Source organism: Ciconia boyciana, chromosome 1 (genome assembly GCF_034638445.1).
Source record: "Ciconia boyciana chromosome 1, ASM3463844v1, whole genome shotgun sequence".
NCBI lineage: Eukaryota > Metazoa > Chordata > Aves > Ciconiiformes > Ciconiidae > Ciconia > Ciconia boyciana.
Genome location: NC_132934.1, coordinates 186,317,536 through 186,338,183, shown reverse-complemented (window position 1 = coordinate 186,338,183; position 20,648 = coordinate 186,317,536). Strand labels below are relative to the sequence as shown.

The window sequence follows — 20,648 nt, the reverse complement described above, 5'->3', positions numbered from 1 at the left end:
CTAATGATACCTAGTACCTCAAAGATGGTACAAGCAAGACTGCTGACAGCTTCTTAGATGCAAGGAAGCCACTTGCATTAAGAAATAGCTGCCAGGGGAGCAATGCTACTGATAGTACATTTAAATGTTTCAAATTTACATTTAATCAGCACAATATTTTTTAAACAGATGGCCCTGACCAAAAGGAAAAAAAAAAAAGAAAAAAAAAAAGAAAAAACTCCCAAACTTTCAACTGTTCTAACTGCATAATGAATGCCCCCTCTATGACTGCATGGCATTTTCCTGTTTAATAAAACAGTTTATGTTAAAAAGAGGAGATAAAAGCAATACATCTTCATCACTGCCATGCAATTTTTTATTTCCTTAGAAGATCCTAACACTGTTCCACAAACGGTGTTATTACTGAATCTTGTTTTGTTACAGAAGGTCTCCCCTGCCCCATATCTTTTTACTCAGGGCAATAACCCTGTCACTTCCACCTGCTAAACCTCAGCAACACAAAATGAACCCATGTGCTGTCACCAATCCACAGTTAGTTTTGTAAAACTAGCTGATCAATTTGCGCATGCCAGTCTCTTCTGCCAACGCCTTGCTATCCAAATTATGCCTCCCCTTCTCTGAGTTAAGTGCTAATTTAGGTTATTCCTCATCTAATGAGCCACAGATTTTCTTGCAAGCTATAGAAATTACTTTCTTTATCATCCCCAAAACAGATTTAAATAAAAACAAACCACAAATGCAACATGGGCACTACAGGTTCAGCAATTTTTTTATACTTTTTTTTCCCCCAGCATCAACTAACCTGTATTTTATTATAACTGCCAATATGCTGAATATTCTTTCTTATACTCTGAATTTCATCATGTAAGTCTAACTCATTTTCACTCATTCAAGAGATGATGTTTTATTAAAATAGCTTTAAGGCAATGTATTCTCCTACAAAATTATTCAGTTGTATGAATGATAAGTTATAGTAGAGGTTTGATTAAAATATTTAGTTAAGCAAAACATGAAAAATATTGTAGACATTTAAATGAGCAGTTTCACTTTGGTACCGAATAACCTATTTGTACATTATATAGGAGATATGCTTCCTTATGTTTTATCTCAGTGATGCTGGAAGTACCAACTAAAAAGAAAAAACCTCTCCCCCATTTCTGCTATTCTTCAACAGAAACGCTGAACTTTCTACAATAACATAAGTGATATATCAATCAAAAAAAACTAAGTTTACTCATTCCTCATATATTCCTTATATAGAAGCTCAGGCCACAACTCTCAATATAATTTTCCCTGGCAACAGGCAGAGACATTGCAGATTTTTAAAATTCCCATTGTAATCTTTCTTAGTTATCAATCAGCCAGGGGAAGTGTAGTGGGAAGCTCTGTGGAAAAAGTTACTACCCTGAACAGGTAAGTTCCAGTATTACACACCTGTAAGCTTGTCATTAGTAGTACATAAATATTCCACCAATATCAGTTAGAACAGCTTATAAATGCAAGTCCCAAAAAAGACAAAAATAGCTGTTAAAGCTCCTCATGCAAATTAAGCTCATATTACTTCTTTTTAAGAACAGATGAATTTACATAAAACACATTCTCAATGATTAAGTTTTAGTATTTCAGAGCACAACTTATAAACAGTACTTTCAAGTTCTATTTTATACACGGTGGTTGTTTTTCAAACACCTGCATCTTTTGCTAATACTTAAATATGTACAGTTTTACTTGATGTGGCTCCCAGACATCAGTGACAATGCATACTCCACATATTTTACAGAGTGCATAGTATGAACATTCATGAGCAACAACATTTTGTAAGAAAGCACAAACATAATACTAGAGCCATTTTTAATAAAAAAGTCACTGTGTGTTGAAGACGAAATAATCTCTTCTCCCCCAACCCCCAGGAGAAAACCACTTGATGCCAAGTTATTTGACGTCAAGATGACTGTTTAACTATACTAACATGTTTATAGTTACCTGTCACTGAGGTGAAGAAAACTGCTGCTCTCATCAGGATGTTCATCTTCAAAACTTAGATTGGACCAACTCCCAGTGCTATCATCACCAATACTAAGGCTCATCTGCTGGCTAACGATAGATTCAACAGAGTGAAATCCTTCTCTTCCAACAGAGCTAAACAAAAATTTAAGACAAAAACATCACTGCATTTCATGCTGACCTGTGTCAGTCCATTTACAGCAATTTAACACCATTTCAAAGACATTAAATTTCAAGGAAAAAAAAAGGGGGGGGGGGGGGGAATCCATTAACTTGTACCCTATTCTCAACACAAGAAATGAAGCAACCAAATGAATTTGAAATTTCAACAGGCTTAGGTCAGGGATTGCTATTTGGAATTCTTTCACTAGAATACAAATGGAGCAGCACAAATAATTCGCTCCTTTGGAAGATTATTTGCGATAGAGCATAGAAGGCATTGTAGCCTTACAGACTGTTATCAAGGTACACTTTTCAAGCAGAAGACTTACCATTTTTGAACTTGTTCATCATAGGACAGTTTGGCTATCGTCCCCTGCCTGCTTTCAGTACAACCAGCTAGGTGGTCTGCTATTGTAGGCAAAGCGCTTAAGTACACGCTGGTGTTTAAAATGTTAGGATTCCATTTTTTAAAAAGGTCTCTCTGTAGATAAAGATTTGTCTTCCTGCTTCAAGAAAGTGTAGAAACGCAGGACTTGTACAGAATTTTTGCCTCAGGACATAAATTTAAATTTTTTATCCAAAAAAACAATCAAGCAGGTATGGTCAATAAAAGATAGTCTTTAGAAGGCACTTCAAAAGATCCAGTTTGATAACTTTGAAGAAGTCTGAACTCCTTATAAAAAAGTTACAATATGAGAACGTACAGTTATGAACTAAGTTTCAGGGGCAAACTGTGATTATTTATATACAGACAAAGTGGTAGAAAGTTCAAGAAAAGTGACCATCCTACTACCTCCATAGCAAGCAGCCACAGTAACATTCATTATTTAAAAAGCCAACCTTAACCACAGCACTGGCAACACTTTGCTCCACAAATTTGTGCAGACAAATATGTAGCTTGAATTAGAACCCATCCGGGTAATACAAAGATGATTTTTTTCCCCCCATTTTTATATACAGTTAAACAATCACTAGTAGCAGTTCTTTTCACCACACAATGCAGCTTCTCAAGAAACATATGCATTACACACCATACATTAGATGACAATGTGAGAAACATTTATAAATTTTGTCATAGTAAACCCCTAATACCAGAGATATAATAATAAACAGTATCTTTTTGAACCCTGCATTTTATTGCTGTTACATTCTAAGTAGAATTTTTAAATAATATTTTTAAGAAGTGATTCAGAAACAAAGCGTCATCTTTGATACTGTAAGTATAGAAAAACATTACCACATTACTACTTTTTTTTTACTCACACACTGAGTAAGGACTCAACCCTGTTGTGCAGAGCATCACAATATATGTCTTAAGAGCACTCTTGTGCTGCTAGTATGTATATGTTTCATATCAAACCTTGAAAAATTTAGTTCAGTCCCACTGTGGTCTTTAGCCACTGAACATATAAAAATCAATTTTATTATTCATCACGATGACCCTCTAGAAACCAGGAAAAGAAACCTGTAGATAGCGTGATGAATTCCCACACAAAAAAAGTAGGAAAATAAATATTACTATAAATTGGAAAAACCAACATGGTAAAGATTGTTTTTGGACCTGAAGAAGAGGAGATTTCAAGTCACTCTGATCACTGCACAGTCTGTTTTAAGAAACAGTTGCTGTTTGCTGTGAAATTACTGTGGCACCTATTTCCTATTTAATAGGCCTACAAAGGAAACAGCATATTAGCCTTTGCTAAATACACAAGAATTTGAAAGTCAGTTCCTTGTCTATTGTATTACTATTTTATAAGCTAAAGCACGTTTTAGTAAGTTGTTTTTTCTTAAAGTAAGGGATTGTGGGTTTTTTCCCAATAATAAGGACACTATGACAACATAGCCATAATCAAAACAAAGCCTTCATACTATAAAGCAATGGCTAGTTTGGCTAGTACCAGATGTTGGTCCTAATGACAAAAGCAAAACTAAATTACTTTTATTTTTTAGCACAGAAGAGGAAATACAGGTAAGGAGCAAACCTGGATTCTGTTATGGCTCACAGATCAACAAAACCCATAAGGTCTACTATTCTCTACTGTAGGTAAAAATAACAGCATTTCAAGTTGAAATAATAAGTTCCACTTACTAGTTACCTGCTGGAACATATGCATGCTGATATATATAGAAACCTTGGTTTCAGGGTCACACAGGTGGAAAAAAGTATTTTTTTTTTTTCCTAGTTCTGAATCATTTAAATATCACCCGAGGAATAAAAAGAAAGCATGCAGAACATAAAGTGCATATTAAAAAAAAAAAAATAATCCTTCTGAGCACATATTTGTTTTAACGATCCTTCTTTTTCTGGTACAGAATGCAACAAACAGGAGAAAATTAGTATTACCTTATGTTAACTGCCTGACCAATATTAGTCATAGCTGATGTCATTATTTCAGTAGTAAGGCTTTCAGCAAAGCTGACTCCATCTTGTCCAATACCACTGTCAGCTGTCACACTTGTGTAACTCAGTTCTCCTTCTGCTTTCTTTATGGCCGCAGTAGCCCCCTTGTCAGAAAACACTGTCTTCTGTTCGACATCAATGTGAATTTTAGGAATATCAAGCTGAAACACTCTTGATTTTTGACAAGCACCACCTAATCCAGGATGAAGAAAATGCCTCACGGGAATGGAGGATTCTGACGCAGGTAGATGATGAGGTGTACTTTCTGTACAGTACCGATGTTCTTTCATACTGCAACATCTACACACAGTTCCAGAAAAAGGAGACAGTTTCTCAGTATATGAGAGTCTATCCCCATTTTTTCTGTTTTCAGCCACATGGAGAACAGCCGACTCTAAACTCTTTTCTAGAGTATCATCTGCTACTTTCCTGGCATATTGTTCTATAGCTTGAATAATGCCTTCACTGTAGCCATTTTCATTTAAACTGCCTGTACTATGATACAGTTTATGATCTGGGGAGAAAGGAAGAAATGTCCTAGAAAATCTTGTTTTAGTAAGATCCCCTGTGACTTCATCAAATTCAGTCTTTTTATATAGACAGGAATCTGTTAGAGACTTTGGCAAACATGCTCCCGACATTTTCAATTTCTTCCTAACATCACAAGTGATACTGTGAGCAAGGGATTCTGAAAAATGTAACAACTCTGTGCATTCTGTTCTCTGTGTGCCAATACCCCTTTCATAAGTTTGGTCTTCACGGTGATGAATGCTGCTTTTCACTTGCTGTACTGCATCTTTATTCACTGCTTTGATCAGCTCCAGCTTACCATTTACCTGCGCATTTTGCCCAGGAAATGTCTTTCTGTTGTATCTCAATTTGTTTTTTCTAGCAGCTTGCTGTAAGCCTGATTTGATAGACCTGTAAGCAAGTCTGCTAGCATACTGATCCATCAGCAGTTCAGCATTACCACCTTCTCTTTTCAAAACTCGAATAATATGATCTGCATATTCGTCAGTCACACTTTCACAGCTTGGGTATTTGGAAGTCAAACCTGTCATGCCTGAACCTTGTGGTAAAGGAAGTACAGCTGAATCTCTCTCCCCCGGCCACTGGTCCTGCATTGGACCGCACCGTTCTTTTGAACTATAATCTTTATCACCTCTTCTCAGATAAAGGCAATCCACCTGACAGTTAACCCGCTTCAACCTCAACAGTTTACAATGCCTTGATTTCACTATTTTCTTGGCCTCATTGATGACTTTTCCTGCCATATCACCTGCATAATTCCATAAAGAATTGCATGTCTCTTCTGGGATATTTATAAATGCAGTATATCCACATCTTCTGTTTTGCATACCTAACTGAACCTGTCTATCAGTTTCTCTTTTGTTTGTTTTACCATCTAAATGGGAAGCAGCCATTTCAGTCGCTAGTGAAATTACATGGCTAGCTAAGCAATCTGCATACTGAATTGTTTTTTCTGAACGTTCCTCCTTCTCAATGGGCATTTCAGAATGATCTTCATCTTCACTACTTTCCACTTCTTCAGAAAGCGACCGCATGAGTTTCAGCATAAATTCCTCATTTTCCAAAGAGTCACGTTCAGTTTCAGACAAACCAGTAACAGATGGATTGTATGGTGTAGAAGGTGGTGTTGCAGGTGCAAATTCCTTTGCTAATTCTCCCTTGAGTTTCTTAGACAGTTTTCTTAGGTTTTTTTCAGAACTACCTTGACATGGTACTAAAGGAGTTGGTGGGGGTGTATCAGGCATTACACAGGTATTTCCATCTTTGAGACGTGATTTATCTTCCATCTGCGAAGCATCTTCACTGCCAAACATCACTGAAGAAAAGCTATTTGCATGCAGAAAACAATCAGCCTGCCTGTAAGTCAAAGGTCCTGATGATGGTTTCTGCATATCATGTTTTTTTGAGGGCTTGTTTAAGCATGTTATTAAGCAGCTTCCTGTGTCAGTAAAGTCCTCGAGAACATGCTTAGCAAAAGTCACAGTGGAACAAGACGGTGGTGATTTTGAAGAAAACCTGTGTCCTTTTTGTTCCTGCCAACAATCTTTAGGTTCTGAAAAACGCTGAACAGAATGAGTTGGAGTAAGAAGACATTTACATGGATTATTCAAAGGCATCTGTTGTTGTTCCACAATTATAGAAACATTATTTTGTTTCTCAGCCTCTTGCTTCTTTATCACACATTGTTCTTTTCTATTGGTATCTGCGTAAGTCTGTGAGCTCACATTACACGCTAAATTCTCACCAGTGTTGCATAACACAGTTTTACTTTCATCTACAGATTGTTTTATGACATACTTGGCCAAGTGATCTGCAAACACATTCTTGGGGAAATCTTCACCAATACATTGCACATAAGGTTTTTTATCTATTATTTTTCTTGTTAAAAAATCTGTATACTCTTCTACTGCTTTTGTTACTCTAGATGAGGTTATGGCTTCATAAGCTTCATTTACTATCATATCTACCATAGTTCCAGAGAAAGTATTAATGCCTTTTGACCCACTTGTTAATTCTGAATCATTGTTCATTCCAGATCTGTTATTTGTTTGTTTGGTATCGTTTCGGTTACGTAAGAGTGATGGAGTATTTTCAGTACTTTGACTGTGATCTGAAATTAGGTATATATTTCTGAAAGAAGCGACTTCCTCCTCTCTCTTTCTGCTTGTGAAAAATGGATGAGTGGTGTCTTTGTATATTTTCATATTGTCATCAGAATTTGGAGCAGTGGAATCTTTTGCTTTATAAGCATCAGAGGAAACCTGATGTTGACAAAGAGCTCTTCCAGCTAAGGGCACAGGTATTGAACTTACAACACCAGAGGTGCAAAACAGAGCTTGCTGTACTGTATATTCCTTCTTGGAATCTTGGATTGGCTTCAGTGCTACCCTATCGTTAAAATTAGGAAAAACTGTGGAAGTCTGTGTTGACTCTAACATACTTTCTGCGCTCACATATTTAATGTTGTCCATGGAAACACTAATGGCTGCTTGTGTTGTGAAGGTCACATCAACCTGAGAAAGTTCAATAAAAGCCTCCTGAATGACAGATTCAGACAAATCTCTGGCATAGGATCTTACCACTTTGTCTTCATAATCAAATGATGAAGGCTGTGCAGCTGTAGGTGTCGATGGATACGAAAACTGGCATACTTCCATGATTCCTTCAAACACAAGTTCTTCGGCAAGGTCTGCCGCAAACCGTGCAACCGTGTTGGTAAATATTTGTTTCTTTACGTGCCGCAGTTCTTTCAAAGCACCAGTTATAGCTTCACTCACCAAAAAGCTTGCTATCCCATTAATGGCACGCTCCTTCAGGGAGATTGCTCTACGTCTTCCAATCTCATAAAAAGCCATTTGAAAGACTGAAGAAGTTAACCTAGCAGCCAAATGACAAAGTGCATTGGTGCATGAAGAAACGCCTTTTTGCAGGTCTTTAAATGCACTGCCAAAACTTTTTTCAACTAATTCAGTTGCAAATTTTTGAATGCTATCTCTAATCATTAATGACTTATGTTTAGATTTTGCGTGTTTATCTGGCTCCTTACCAGTTCTCATTTTGAGATCTGCAGCTTGACCTTTTTTCTCTTTCAAAACAATCCCTTTGTGTTTCGAATAATTTCCTGCACATACTTGTTCTGATGAGGACTCAGAATGAAAAACAGAATCCAGTATTTCAAATGAAACACTATCAGCGTAGGCTGAATAACTATTATAAACTGCATCATCGTGATTTTGACCTGTCCCATCTCCACTGAGATTAATTCGACATAAACATTCAGAAGAACCACAGCTCCCTAGTGGACTGAAAGCCGATGATCTAATAGGGCTGAACAAGCCTCCATTCTCTTCCCCTGATGTTTTAACTGGGCGAGGGGAATCTGGGACATCAAAGACGCTGCTATATGGTGATTCTGGTTTACGAGGAGTTGGTTTCTTTACATTGGCTGGGAGAGTGGGACGATCAAACTTGAATTTCTGAGGATTCATTGTAATGCTTCCAGAAGACAATTGTTCACGTGCAGTCCTCCTTTTCTGGGAGGGATTTCCTAGGATGGGATCCCTAATAACTTTACAAGAGTTTTCCAAGGCTTGTTCCAGCTCATCGAACTGATCAAAACTATCAAAAAATTCACTTACTTCTGAGTCTGAATCCTCTATACCATCTTTCACTACTGGAATTTTTGGTAGCTGAAGTTTTGCCTTCAAGCTTTTTTGATACCCTTCTTCATCTAAGAAGATAATGGGGCTTGGGCTGGAGCAATCTGACTCAGAGGATTCAGCTGGAGAGGAGGAAAACAATGTTTTACATAAAAAATTAACACCTTGATCAGAAGGATTATATGGCTTATAGAAATTCCTTTGTATCCAAGGATCAGAAATTGAGGTTGTAACTGAATTTTTTACTGAGGACAGTTCCTTAAGTCCCAAAATATCAATCAAAGTCGACGATCTGGCAGATGACTTTCGATGTGCAGAACCCACAAGGATCTTTGAGTCAACAGCTTCTAAACATTGAGCAGGGATGGTCTGTGAAGCAGCATCTCGATGGTTTCGAGAAGTAAAGCTGCATGCACCTGGAAAAAAAAAAAAAGAAAAAAAAAAACCAAAAAAACCCAAACAACAAGAAAAAAGTTTTTCACAGAACTCCAGAAAACTGGGGATAAATTTTGACAGCAATTGCTGGGCCTGTTATTGTTGCCAAATGCTAGCTGATCTTTCATGATTAAAGCAATCTTTCATTTTTTTCAGATCCTATTATACTAATCTAATCACTGACAAATTCATGTATTTTTTAGCACACAAAGTAGAACAAGATTCTATTTGATCTGCATCTGACACTGAGATTAGAATCTTTGGTTTATGAGTTGATAAACTGTTGTGAAAAGAACAGAAAAAACCCTAAATTTTCAATTGCATAATACTCCTTTTAAAAACGTGACTAATGTAAAAAAATTACTATTTATTTACATTTACTTTCTCATGAAATCCCAACAGCCTAAATTTCAAATAATGATTTCTACAAGCCAACAGCATGCAGGAACTTACCAGCACTTTGTATCTTTGAAGGCTCATCTTCATCTAAGTGTTCGAAAGCAGTGACAAAATCATCTTCAATTGAAGAAACTGACTGATTAGTGTCATCATCTTCTCCATGGGATATCTCTGTTTGATGCTTTTGCGATGAGTTTATTTCCACTGCATATCTTATGCCTGTGGTATACTTGCTCAGCAACGTAAATATGTAATCAACTTTGATCCTTGGGAATGAAGGAGACAGTCTCATCACACAAAACACTTCAGGAAGCTGATGCTTGAAAAAGAGAGCAACAAGAAAACAAACATAACAACCTTGGAATGATTTCAACTCTCAGGTGTAACAAGGGATTCCTTCAATGCATTTTTATGAACAGTAAACAATTTACAAATATTTTAAAGTTAAGAAAATTAATGGAACAGTTTGTGTAGAGTGATAGTTAAAATCACTTACTCGTTTTCATAACTTCTGCATTCTGAATAAAGCATTGCAATAAAACAAACAAAAGGTTGTGTAATGCAACCCTGATAATATGTACTCAATAATCTATTAATTAAAAAATGCATGTTAAAATCTGTAGAGGAAGACAGTATTTCAAAGCATGGTTATGCTGAATAGTACTTCAGTTTATAGGATATTTGTTTCTTCAAGGTATTCTTTACCTTATATGCAATATAATTAAATTTAACATGCATGGTTAGTCAATATGGATTTAAGAAGTTTGCTTTTGACATTTATAATTGGAAATAATATTATTAAAAACATAGTAATATTGGAAATAAAAATAATGGAAATTATATAATTAATGACAATAATGGAAATTATATAATTAATGACATTTATAATTGTAAATAATTTTTTAATAAGAAAAGAGCCCACTGAGTTTTATGAACATGTGACATTCTCATAATTTTTAGCACCTCTGTTTCAAGAAGAAAAGTATGCCAAGGATGAAAGCTGTATCTGAGCAGAGCAGAGATAGGTAACTTGGCAAGTTTCATCTTCTTTCCAAATTGGCAGTGAAAGGGACTATAGTCTAGCAGAAGCATGGGATCAGCACCATAATTAATTATTTGTTAAAGATTTTCTGTTAATAACACAGAACTTGAAAGCACCAAGTATATTTTGAGATTTTCTAACATTCATTTTAAAGAAACCACAGAAATATAACAACATGAATACTACTGTGGCCAAGACGGCCCAAAAACACAAGCGAGACAAGGTGTGGTATGACTAAACTCTTTATGAGGCCAAATAAAATGCTTCTGTAACTAAAACATGCAAGAAGATACAAAATGTTTACCTGATGTTTCATGTCATAGGGTTTTGCCAAGGTTTTCTTTACATCTTTTAGAAATATAACCTCGTTTTCTTTTAGTTTGCACAACTGGAGCAATTTCAGAACACCTGGGAGCTCTGCAGAAACAGCTGCCAACTCCTGATTTAAATATACAAACACATGGAGAATACAAAGTGAAAAAAATAACACATAAATGATAATAGTTTTGATCTCATATCCCCCCCTAAATAGTAACAGCTGCTAAATTTGGTAAAGCTTCTATTTTCTCCCCTATTTCTTGCCCCATCCCCCACTTATTCTCTCAAAGTGTGGTGTAAAGCTCGTGTAAACAAGCTTTAATTCAGTCCACATTCATCTCCAGCTCACTGTTCTACCAAAATAAGACATTCCACTGTTTCTCAGGGGCCAGAAGAGGTTTAAAAGTCACAACAGAGAATCTTGTAAGCGCTGAAAAGCAGCTGCAAATCCTACAAGGTACGTAACTACAAAGAGAAGACTGAACTCAGCTAATAATGGTGCTCAATGGATCTCTACATGCTCTTGGTGTGCTTTATTGGAACATTGGAATGGTGTTTTAGACCACTATTACAAAAACAGGGACAAGGCAATTCCTTAAGCATGATCTTGGATAACTTTTAGATTTACCTAATATAGAAAAGGCCTATGAAAGATTTATGATTTTAAGCAATCTAAACACTACTGATCCATATGGTACAAAGCAAGTCTCCATAAACCTATTCAGCCCAATTTCCTCTAAATTTCATCTAACTCTACACAATCAAATAGTTCTTACCCATACTTGAAAGAATGTCTAGCACTATTATCATTTGATTAATCAGCAACATTGATACAACTTTGAACACAAATGGATTGAGAGTTTCTGTTTTTCATTTTTAAACATCAGAAAACTATTACAGCAATCTCTATCTACCAAGATCTAGACAGCATAGAAATGTGGAGTTGCACTGTAAACATGTATGTTATGGATTATACTGATGTGTAAATTGCACAGGAAGATTAAATCCTTAACTTCTTAAAATGGCATGGCACAACCCCACTAGTTTGCTACACTTCCCCTTTTAAAATAATGTTTCCTCATGTAACTCTCCAGAATAATATCTTAAGGCATAACCATAATACTGACTCCTGGTCCCCCACTAGCAATTCACAGCTAGCAGTCAATTCAGTAAAGTTTTAGCTTTGCAGATGACAACTGCACCATATTAATAAGCACAACTCTAAGGAGAAGATTACAAACTAAAATACCAATACACACAGGTTTTTAACAGAAAAACAAAACAAAACACCCCACCCACCCATCCCCAAAAAACCCACACACAAAACAAATACGCCCCGCCTCCAATTTAAGTAAGCTATTCCAGACCATTCCAATACAAAGACTGGCCCAGGTAATATTTTAAATACATATAAAACACTGATGATCTTATTAAAATAATTATTTTTCAACCTTTCAATTGTATTTAAAACTTAGGTTTTAAAATGCTCAAGGTACACATATTTCATTTCCTGAACACCAAAATTCCTCCATCTAAAAAATTATGTACTACTAAGAATAAATTGCCCATGCTGAAGAACATTATTTTCCAATATAGATAGATATATACTGTACCTGCAAATGAGCAGTACCCATCTCTTCAGCAAAACCTATAAATGTAATCTGTAAAATAAATACATGAACATATTGAAGTACAGAAAAGAACTTTTTCGTTTTCTGCAGATACTTAAGAGTTAAAAATTCAGCAAGCTTTACCACAAAGCTTCATTCTACTACCATGAAAACCACACCTTAGGGTAACATAGCTTGCTCAAACAGTAGCATGTAGTCTTACATAAAGAATAGTATGGCTATGCTATTTGACTTGTGAAAGGTCAGATCAAACTAAAGAGCATATACAACATTTTTAAAAAATTTAAATTTTTTCTAGTGGCCTATTGACTGATATACATTGAGCAACACATATAAGTCTCATTACATCTGTTAAAATAAACATGATTTTGCAAAGATCAGTGCTCATCTGTCCTTGCTTCAAGCTGGACACATACAAAACAGTCTGAAATCTGTCCATGCTAACTAACTGTGATGCATTTGGATATACTGAAGAGAGCATAATGTCAACACGTTATACAATTTACCATGTAAATTGATTAGCCTAAGGCCAAAACACAACACATTACTTAAGCCACATGTTTGCAGGCAATATCCAAGTAGATAAATCCCTAAAGTAAAAGAATTAAAATATTCAACCTCAAAAAAAGGTCTTGTCAGGCTCAGGAACCTGGGATATGTCAGAAATGTCAGCTTTACCTCAGGTTTTTGTGCTTGTGGACAGGGGAGATATTTTATCACGTACTCTCTCTCGCTTCTATCTACACGTGTCTTGTATCATTCAACATGAACAGACCAAAGAGAGTCAGTATTTTGCCTTACCTTCACTTTTCAGTGTCAGATCATGATCTATTTTAAATATTTCCACTGAAGTTTGGACTTAAGTTTGATATGGCTTGGATTCAATTATTTCAGATCACTATGCAATAGACTGAATTTTATGTACTGAAGTCACAGCTCACACTAAATTTGTAGCATCTAATCCCTGTTACCGTAAGGTAGTCAGCTGGTTCTCAAGTTTAAAAACAATAAAGAACACCACTATGTTTATAATTACTTATTATTAACTGGTTCAGCTACTTGCTTGTGCATACATAGAATCTATGAAAGGTACAAATCTAGAAAACAAAATGGCTGAAAAACAATTCTGTTTTGAACTATATTTGAGTTTTGAATATGTTCTTTTAATGTATGACAAAAAACACCCCTCCAAACTTTCTTTTAAAATGAAATCATACTAAAATATTTAAAATGATGACTTGTTTACTTCAGGGGGTGTCATGCTGGGAAGCTACTGTGCCCCCAGAAAAGATCTTCCTGTTTACATCCAATTATCCTTGCTTCAGTTATGACAAAATTATAAACAAAACAATGCTTTGCAGTAGCATTCCAAATAGCTCCAGACAAATTATAGGTCTCCAGCACCATATTCACTGTGTTAACTATGAAACAATCCTGTTTGAGCAACGTACCCTTCAATGCCTACATCTTTTCTTTAACTCCTAAATCTTTTATCTGCACAGTATATGCAAGACATCTTTCAACTTCCACATCTTTTTATCTGTACACTACCTACAATATGAACTGAATTCCTCCACAGAAGAGGCAAAACAGCAAACGATTTAAAGGACTTGGAAAAAAACTAGTTCTCTGAAGAATATTTTGGGAGGCTTTAGGGTTTGACGTTGTCGGGGTTTTTTTGGTAGGGTTTGTCATTTTTAATGGGTGTTTGCTCTTTTGCCTTCCTACGTGCCCTTTCCTCTTCCTCAAGATAATGATTCCAACCCTTTCCTTCCCCCATGGGATAACTCATTCTACAAGATACAGCAGTATGCAGAAGTCATAGCTTCACACAAATGAAGGCCAACCACTCTATGTGTACACTTGCAGTCCAGCAGATCGCTGTCAAAGAGATCACACCACTGCCGAGTCTGCCTAATTTTGCCTCAATGACAACATTAATTTGGATTTCTTTATTGCGCCCAAACTCTGGTTTTCACTGAAAAATAATCACCTTTTAAGACCTCAAACAGGTCTGAAATTAGCAGACCAGTTCAAAAGCTGTTGGGGAGTAGGCCAGGGAGATAGAAAGGCCAACAGTTGGTAACAAAAGCCTTTTCTTTAAACTAAAAATAGCGTATGAGGCACTGTATTTGAAGGTTATCATAACCCACGGGTACAGAGGAAATGAATTAAGATGGTACAGGAAACCTAAATTCTGGTTTTTGTAAGTCTTAGTAATTATCTTTGCAGTCCTAATAATGTTCTTTTAATGTTATGCTGCATACAGGTGTCTTTCCCTATATTTTTATAAGAAAAAAAATACCTGTTCTGTGGCAGGATATTGACCCTCTGACATTTCAACCAGAGGGCACTTAATTGCTTGAGCTAATAAGGTAACTAAATATAGTCAGCTATCTTTCTCCATAGGGACCATCATTACAGGCATATAAAACATGTTGCCAGCTATTTGCCAGGTATTTGCTGCAAGAAAAAAAAAAAGGGGAGGGGGAAGGTAATGTTTGAGGGGTTTTGTAGATTCTAGAGCATGGTCTGTCTGAACAGAGACAAGCTTTTGCCTACTCCTCCACTGCTTAACTCTTCTTCCTTACCTCTAATCTGTCACTGCTCTTCATCTTTCACAAATTCAGCTTCTTGCCTGCTCCCCAAAACGTTTCATACAGCCACAACCTCACCATCCAGACAGTCCCAAAAACCCTGGTGTTACCCAGGCAATCCTAACTCATCTCTGCTGGTCGCACAATCTGCCCCTTCCCTTCCTCCTGCTACTCTTTATCCAATTATCAGTCTTCTCTAACCACTTCCTGAGTCTTTTTTGCTTCTTTTCCCCCCTATCTCGGCTCCTCGGCTTGGTCAGTTCAGGTCACCCTCTCCTCTAAGCTCCTTGTCAGGCCCGTCAACTACTACTTAGCAGTCTTGTAAAACATTTAATACGAGAAATGTGGTACACATTGCTTCTTATTTTTTCTTTTCCCTTTGGAGAAGCTGCTGTTAGTCTTGTAACTCAAACAGCTCTAGTCACTCCTCCTCACAGCTTGAGATTTACCTTGACAGTCCTGCATTCTGTCCACATCTACTTCTCTCCTCTCCAGACCTTGTCCAGCTTTTGGCCCATCTGTATTAATGTAAAAGAAGTCCAGATCTGCAATGTTGAGGCTTCAGCTTCTAGTGCTGAGCACAGGGCAAACAAGAGCAATCATTTTAACTTTTATCTTCAGATCTGGATCAAAATGTTCTGCTACTTTGTCAGGATACCATCCATATAACCCGGATCACAGGAGTGCTCACAAATCCACTACACCCAGTTATACAATTCTTACAAAATCACCTATCTACACGTTTTGGTTTTTTTAGTTTCACAAATCCTACAAAGCAGAGAAATGTCATCTTGAAATGTCACAGCTCTTTTCAAGACTACAGTGACTGAATTCAAGAATGACAATTGGGGGTACAGATTTTACAGCCAGTAACTTACAGCATTGTTCACATTTACTATCCTGCAACTTCCCATACTGCTATAAGCTAAATCATTTTCTATCATAGCCACAAAATAGAGATAAGTGGTCAGGTTATGCCATACCTCAATAAAATTATCTTGTTCTTCCCGATTTAGACATTCATCTGCTGATACATTGCATAACTCTTTTCTGCTGTGTAGCAGTGACTTCATAGAGTGCAGTACACCTTCACCAAAACTCTGAAAAACAATGAAAAAATATAAGACAAAGAAAATATAGTTTCAGTTTTGGATACAGGGTCCATCCATCTATCCCGTACCCCCATAGGTTTCCCTACTCTACTGTTTCAAATTACTTTGTATATAAATCACCAGGTTTCAAGTTTAAATTTACTTCAGAACATGGAATTGAAATGGGTAAGTTGTTTTCTTGAAGCAAAACTTTCATTCCAAAATAAGTTGACCATTCTGTATTTAAAAAAAAAAAAGTAAGAACATGCAAACTTTGAAAAAAGAAACAGATGAATCCAAGAAGAAATCCAAGCCCCATCTATTCCTTGCATCAGAGCCTTTATATGGAACTTTTCCATCAGCTTTTCCTTAAAAAGGATGAAAAGCAAGTTTAGCCAAGAGAAGTAATGGAGGTGGCTTCAAAAGTCAGAGGGGAAGAAAACAAGCGAACAAACCCCAAGAAAATCCACACACATTCTCCCTCCCCATTCCTTGAAGGATATGAAAGAACTGTAATTTAATCCTGTGTAATTACTTCTTGTAACATTTATTTTATTTACATTTACGGCGACATGCAAGCACCCACAGATGGCTAAAAAAGGCTTAAGAATCTAAGAATTTCTCCCAGTGTAACGAAGTGCAGCAGAACAAAAGAATTATCTTCACTCGTATCTGAAGTCAAATAAAACAAGACAGAACACCACCACAAACTGGTTCACTCAGCTTGTAAAAAACACAACATCCTCTCACTTTTTTTAGGAAGTTAGCAACCTTTTTTTTTTTTCATTTTTTAATTTTAAAATTGTCATCTTCTCTAGCAAGTGGTAAGGTTAAGAAGAAAAATAAGATCATGATGTGGTTATAAATCGTTAATCCAGTTTATTCTCTATATGATTGCTTTGTTAAAAATGAAGTGAGAAATCGGTGTGTCCGACTTATGACAAGTTATTTCAAATTTGCATAGCTTCTTACGCAATATTAGAAGTGCTAGATAGCCAAACTGAGTCAGAGAATGTTTTGCGTTTCTGATACTCCCACAGCAAAAACAATCCATTTATGGTAAAAAGTGATTTACATATTACAGTTAAACATAAAGAAAGATTTTTTTTTTTCCCCTGCCGTAGAAAAAAATGGTATCAAGTACTACTGCATGGGAAGCTGAATTATTATAGCACGGCCAGTGTCACCATGCTTGTGCTTATGGTGATACAAAATTAGGAAAGCATTTCTAGAATGCATAGACAAAAGCAAAATAGAAACTTCCCTTCAGGATCCTTGAAATTACCAAATATGTTTCAGAATGTTAGCAAACAAGGCCCAGGCTACCACCCTTACAGCCAAGGCCAAGTGACATTAAAGCAGTAAAACAGTCATTTTTGTGGAAAAGTAACAGCTGAACTATTTCAAAATGCATTTAAGGCAGTTATTGGGTCATACGAAATAAATTAATGAAGTGTTCATCTAATTTCCACTTTCATCTGTTCCTTTGTCCCCACGTTTAGATGCAATTTACCCACGTTTAGTTGAATTGAGTTAGCAAAGGAGTTTTTTTGAGGATATAGTAGATGTAGGTCAGTACACCTCAAAATTTATCTTGAGACTGAAGCCAAGCATCATCATCATTAATAAATTTAATGGGGAAAAAAAAAAGTACATTTGTAGATGAAATCTGATAGTAATTCAAAGTAAGCAGGTGTTATCATTTAAGAGGAAGAACAGCATATCAGACAGGAAGAACTTGCTCAACATGAGAGTATTTTAAAACGCAACCGTATGAAGTACAATGTTATGTCCTTAGAAACTAAAAGCAAGCTTTAAAATAGAATTGCGAATTCACAAGCTGGGAAATAAGAGACCTGAGCTGACTTCTTGATTGTGGTATAGCAATGAATGGTCAATATGATAAGGCACTGAAAATAGCAAACATGACCCTAGTACACATCCTTTAGTGAAAGAACTGACATCAGAGTCACTGAGAAGGACATCCTGTGTAATTGCACATACAGTATCATCCACATGTAAAAAGAAGATTAACTCACAACAAGCACAGAAAGTAGGACTATGAAGGATAATCACTGGAATGCAGAAGCTTTCATATAAAAGCGGACTAAAACCTTAGTTTACACAGTTTCCAAAAACCAAGGCTAACAGAGGACAGATCACCAACTGTAAAAACATCACGAGGGTGAACATCAGCAAAAGAAAAAAAAATATTTAAGCTAACTAACAACAACATCCATGAACAAACAGGTATAAATTTGCTGTGAATAGCTTCAGCCTGGAATTCATAAGATTCTTAGCTATTACAGCAGTATGGTTCAAAGAGACTTCAAAACAGCAGTAGGGGTTTTTTTTAATCTCCCCTCATTAACTGTGAGACTATATTTAATAACTTTTTCTTATTCTTATCAAAATTGTGCTTGTGACAGCAAAGGACTGCACTCAATTTCAGATAAATCCTCCCATCCAACAGACAATGAAAGCAAGTTCTCTCACAACCCCAGTCTAGGAGATACGCAACTACATTAAAAACTGAAAAACAATAAGTTCCCAAGACTATCAGCTCAGTTTAGGTAAGGACAAGAGGTCATCTTCAACAAAAGGATGACATTTTTTTTGTATAAATAGTACAACTACTTCCAATATACATCGAGGTATGGGAAAAAAACCCCAAGCAATCCATAAAGCTCTACTTGCTAGGCCTGTGTACTCCTTCCTCACAGAGATTCAAAAATCACATGTCTGGCAAGAAATCCTATTTCAATAGCGAGCACAGATTTCAAACTTACTAAGTCGTACTAGGGGAAAAACACAAATATCCTCAAATGTGCACAGAGCAAGACGGATCTGACCAATGAAAATCCTTGTCATGCCTCTAGCTCAAATGAGCGATTCAAAGTTTTGCATTGTCCCCTTTGTGGTCAGCACATCAAGAAGTCATTGTCTATGGATCCTTCAGAGTACACTGGAGGAAATTTTAAATCGGTCTCATTATCTATTTTAAACAACTGCTCTCTAACATTTCAAACAACCCACAAACCTGTAAGATGCCACAATCTGCAGAGAAATCAAGTCCTATGCTGGAGAGTCATGTTTAGTCTGCTCTTAAGTAACAACAGCTCTTCCTGATTTCATGTGCTTTAAGATTTAAATAGACTGAGTATTTTGAAGTCATTTTGTAAAAATGGAAATTTAGGCTTTAAATGCACATACCACAACCATGCACTGACTTTTAAGAGCTACTACTGCAACAATTCCTGTTAAGTATTAAAAAGTATTACAAAGAGGACATGAATCAGACCACAAGCTGTGAATCAACAGAAGATGAAACATAGTGCAATTCTGACCACCCTACTGCCTGGCTCTGTGAGAAAAAAATGACAGTTCCATACTCTAATCTAAGCAGCCGCCCCTCAGGGAAACATCAAGAAAAGGCAGCCACAGATGAAAACATTGGAGTCCGGCTGTATGAAAATGTAGAATTCTGCAAGACACCCAAGAAGGGTCGAATTCATGTTCCTTGAACCACACAGTCCAGAATGCTCAATGGCAATTAACAGAGTAGTTCACAGGGCTAATATTTTAGGCAACCATTAGAATCAGTGAGGAATCACTGGTCACTGTCATTATCAGAAAGATGTTTCTGCAACCCAATGGTCTAAAAACCTAGGAGGGGGTTGCTGTTTTGTTTGTTTTGTTTCTTAAATTGAAGAGAAAACACAAATAAAGGGCAGACTAAAAAAGTCCTCTAAAATCCAGTTTATGTTCAGGTTAAGAATGCAAAATGACTTGATTGTAGTTAAAGAACTCTATTTGAGCTGGAGATTTCTCATAAACCAATAAAATAAAAGTTTTTATACCATGTGTCTTAAAGTGAAAGAATATCACCCATAATTTCAAGCTGCTTAGTGTATGGCAGTTCCATATCAGGACCTGGAACAACTGATTACCTCCCTGACAGTTCCATAATGCTTACCTTTGCCTTCATGCAGTTTCTATAGGACCTCTATCACTGACACTTTCCTTAAAACAATGAAATCTGCTTATGGAATAAAATAATGCAATCTTCACGTGACAAAACACTTCCTTGTTCAGTTTATCCTCTTAAGTGTTGCACACACTTGCAAGTAAAGAATTTATTAGTAACCAGGAAAGACCTAGAAAAATACTCATCTGTATTCAACTACTTTGAGAAATATGATTGGATAAATAAATTTGTTCCTTCGGGATAAACTGCAACTTTCATTTGAGTAAATGCTTATAGAAGTTGCAAGAAAATCTGAGAAAGAGTATTTATGTTCTGCAAGCTAAAGTTACAAAATTTAAAAGAATAAATAAATATCTTACATAAGTGCCAGACATATTTTCTTTTTCACCA

At 36.3% G+C, this 20,648-nt stretch overlaps 1 protein-coding gene across 8 annotated transcripts in view; it reads right to left on the bottom strand.

Moving 5' to 3' along the window:
* AKAP11 (A-kinase anchoring protein 11) overlaps positions 1–20,648 on the bottom strand; it is a 73,335-nt gene that overhangs the window by 46,472 nt on the left and 6,215 nt on the right. For 7 of the 8 annotated variants that reach the window (XM_072850149.1, XM_072850154.1, XM_072850152.1 and 4 more), the window contains exons 3-8: positions 16,163–16,279; positions 12,565–12,612; positions 10,938–11,072; positions 9,646–9,910; positions 4,511–9,173; positions 1,984–2,139 (exon numbers count right to left, since the gene is read on the bottom strand). In XM_072850149.1, the coding sequence (XP_072706250.1) occupies positions 1,984–2,139; positions 4,511–9,173; positions 9,646–9,910; positions 10,938–11,072; positions 12,565–12,612; positions 16,163–16,279 (5,384 nt within the window). Of the gene's footprint in view, positions 1–1,983; positions 2,140–4,510; positions 9,174–9,645; positions 9,911–10,937; positions 11,073–12,564; positions 12,613–15,628; positions 15,698–16,162; positions 16,282–20,648 lie in introns of those variants that run through there. The other variant, XM_072850155.1, reaches the window with a different exon arrangement.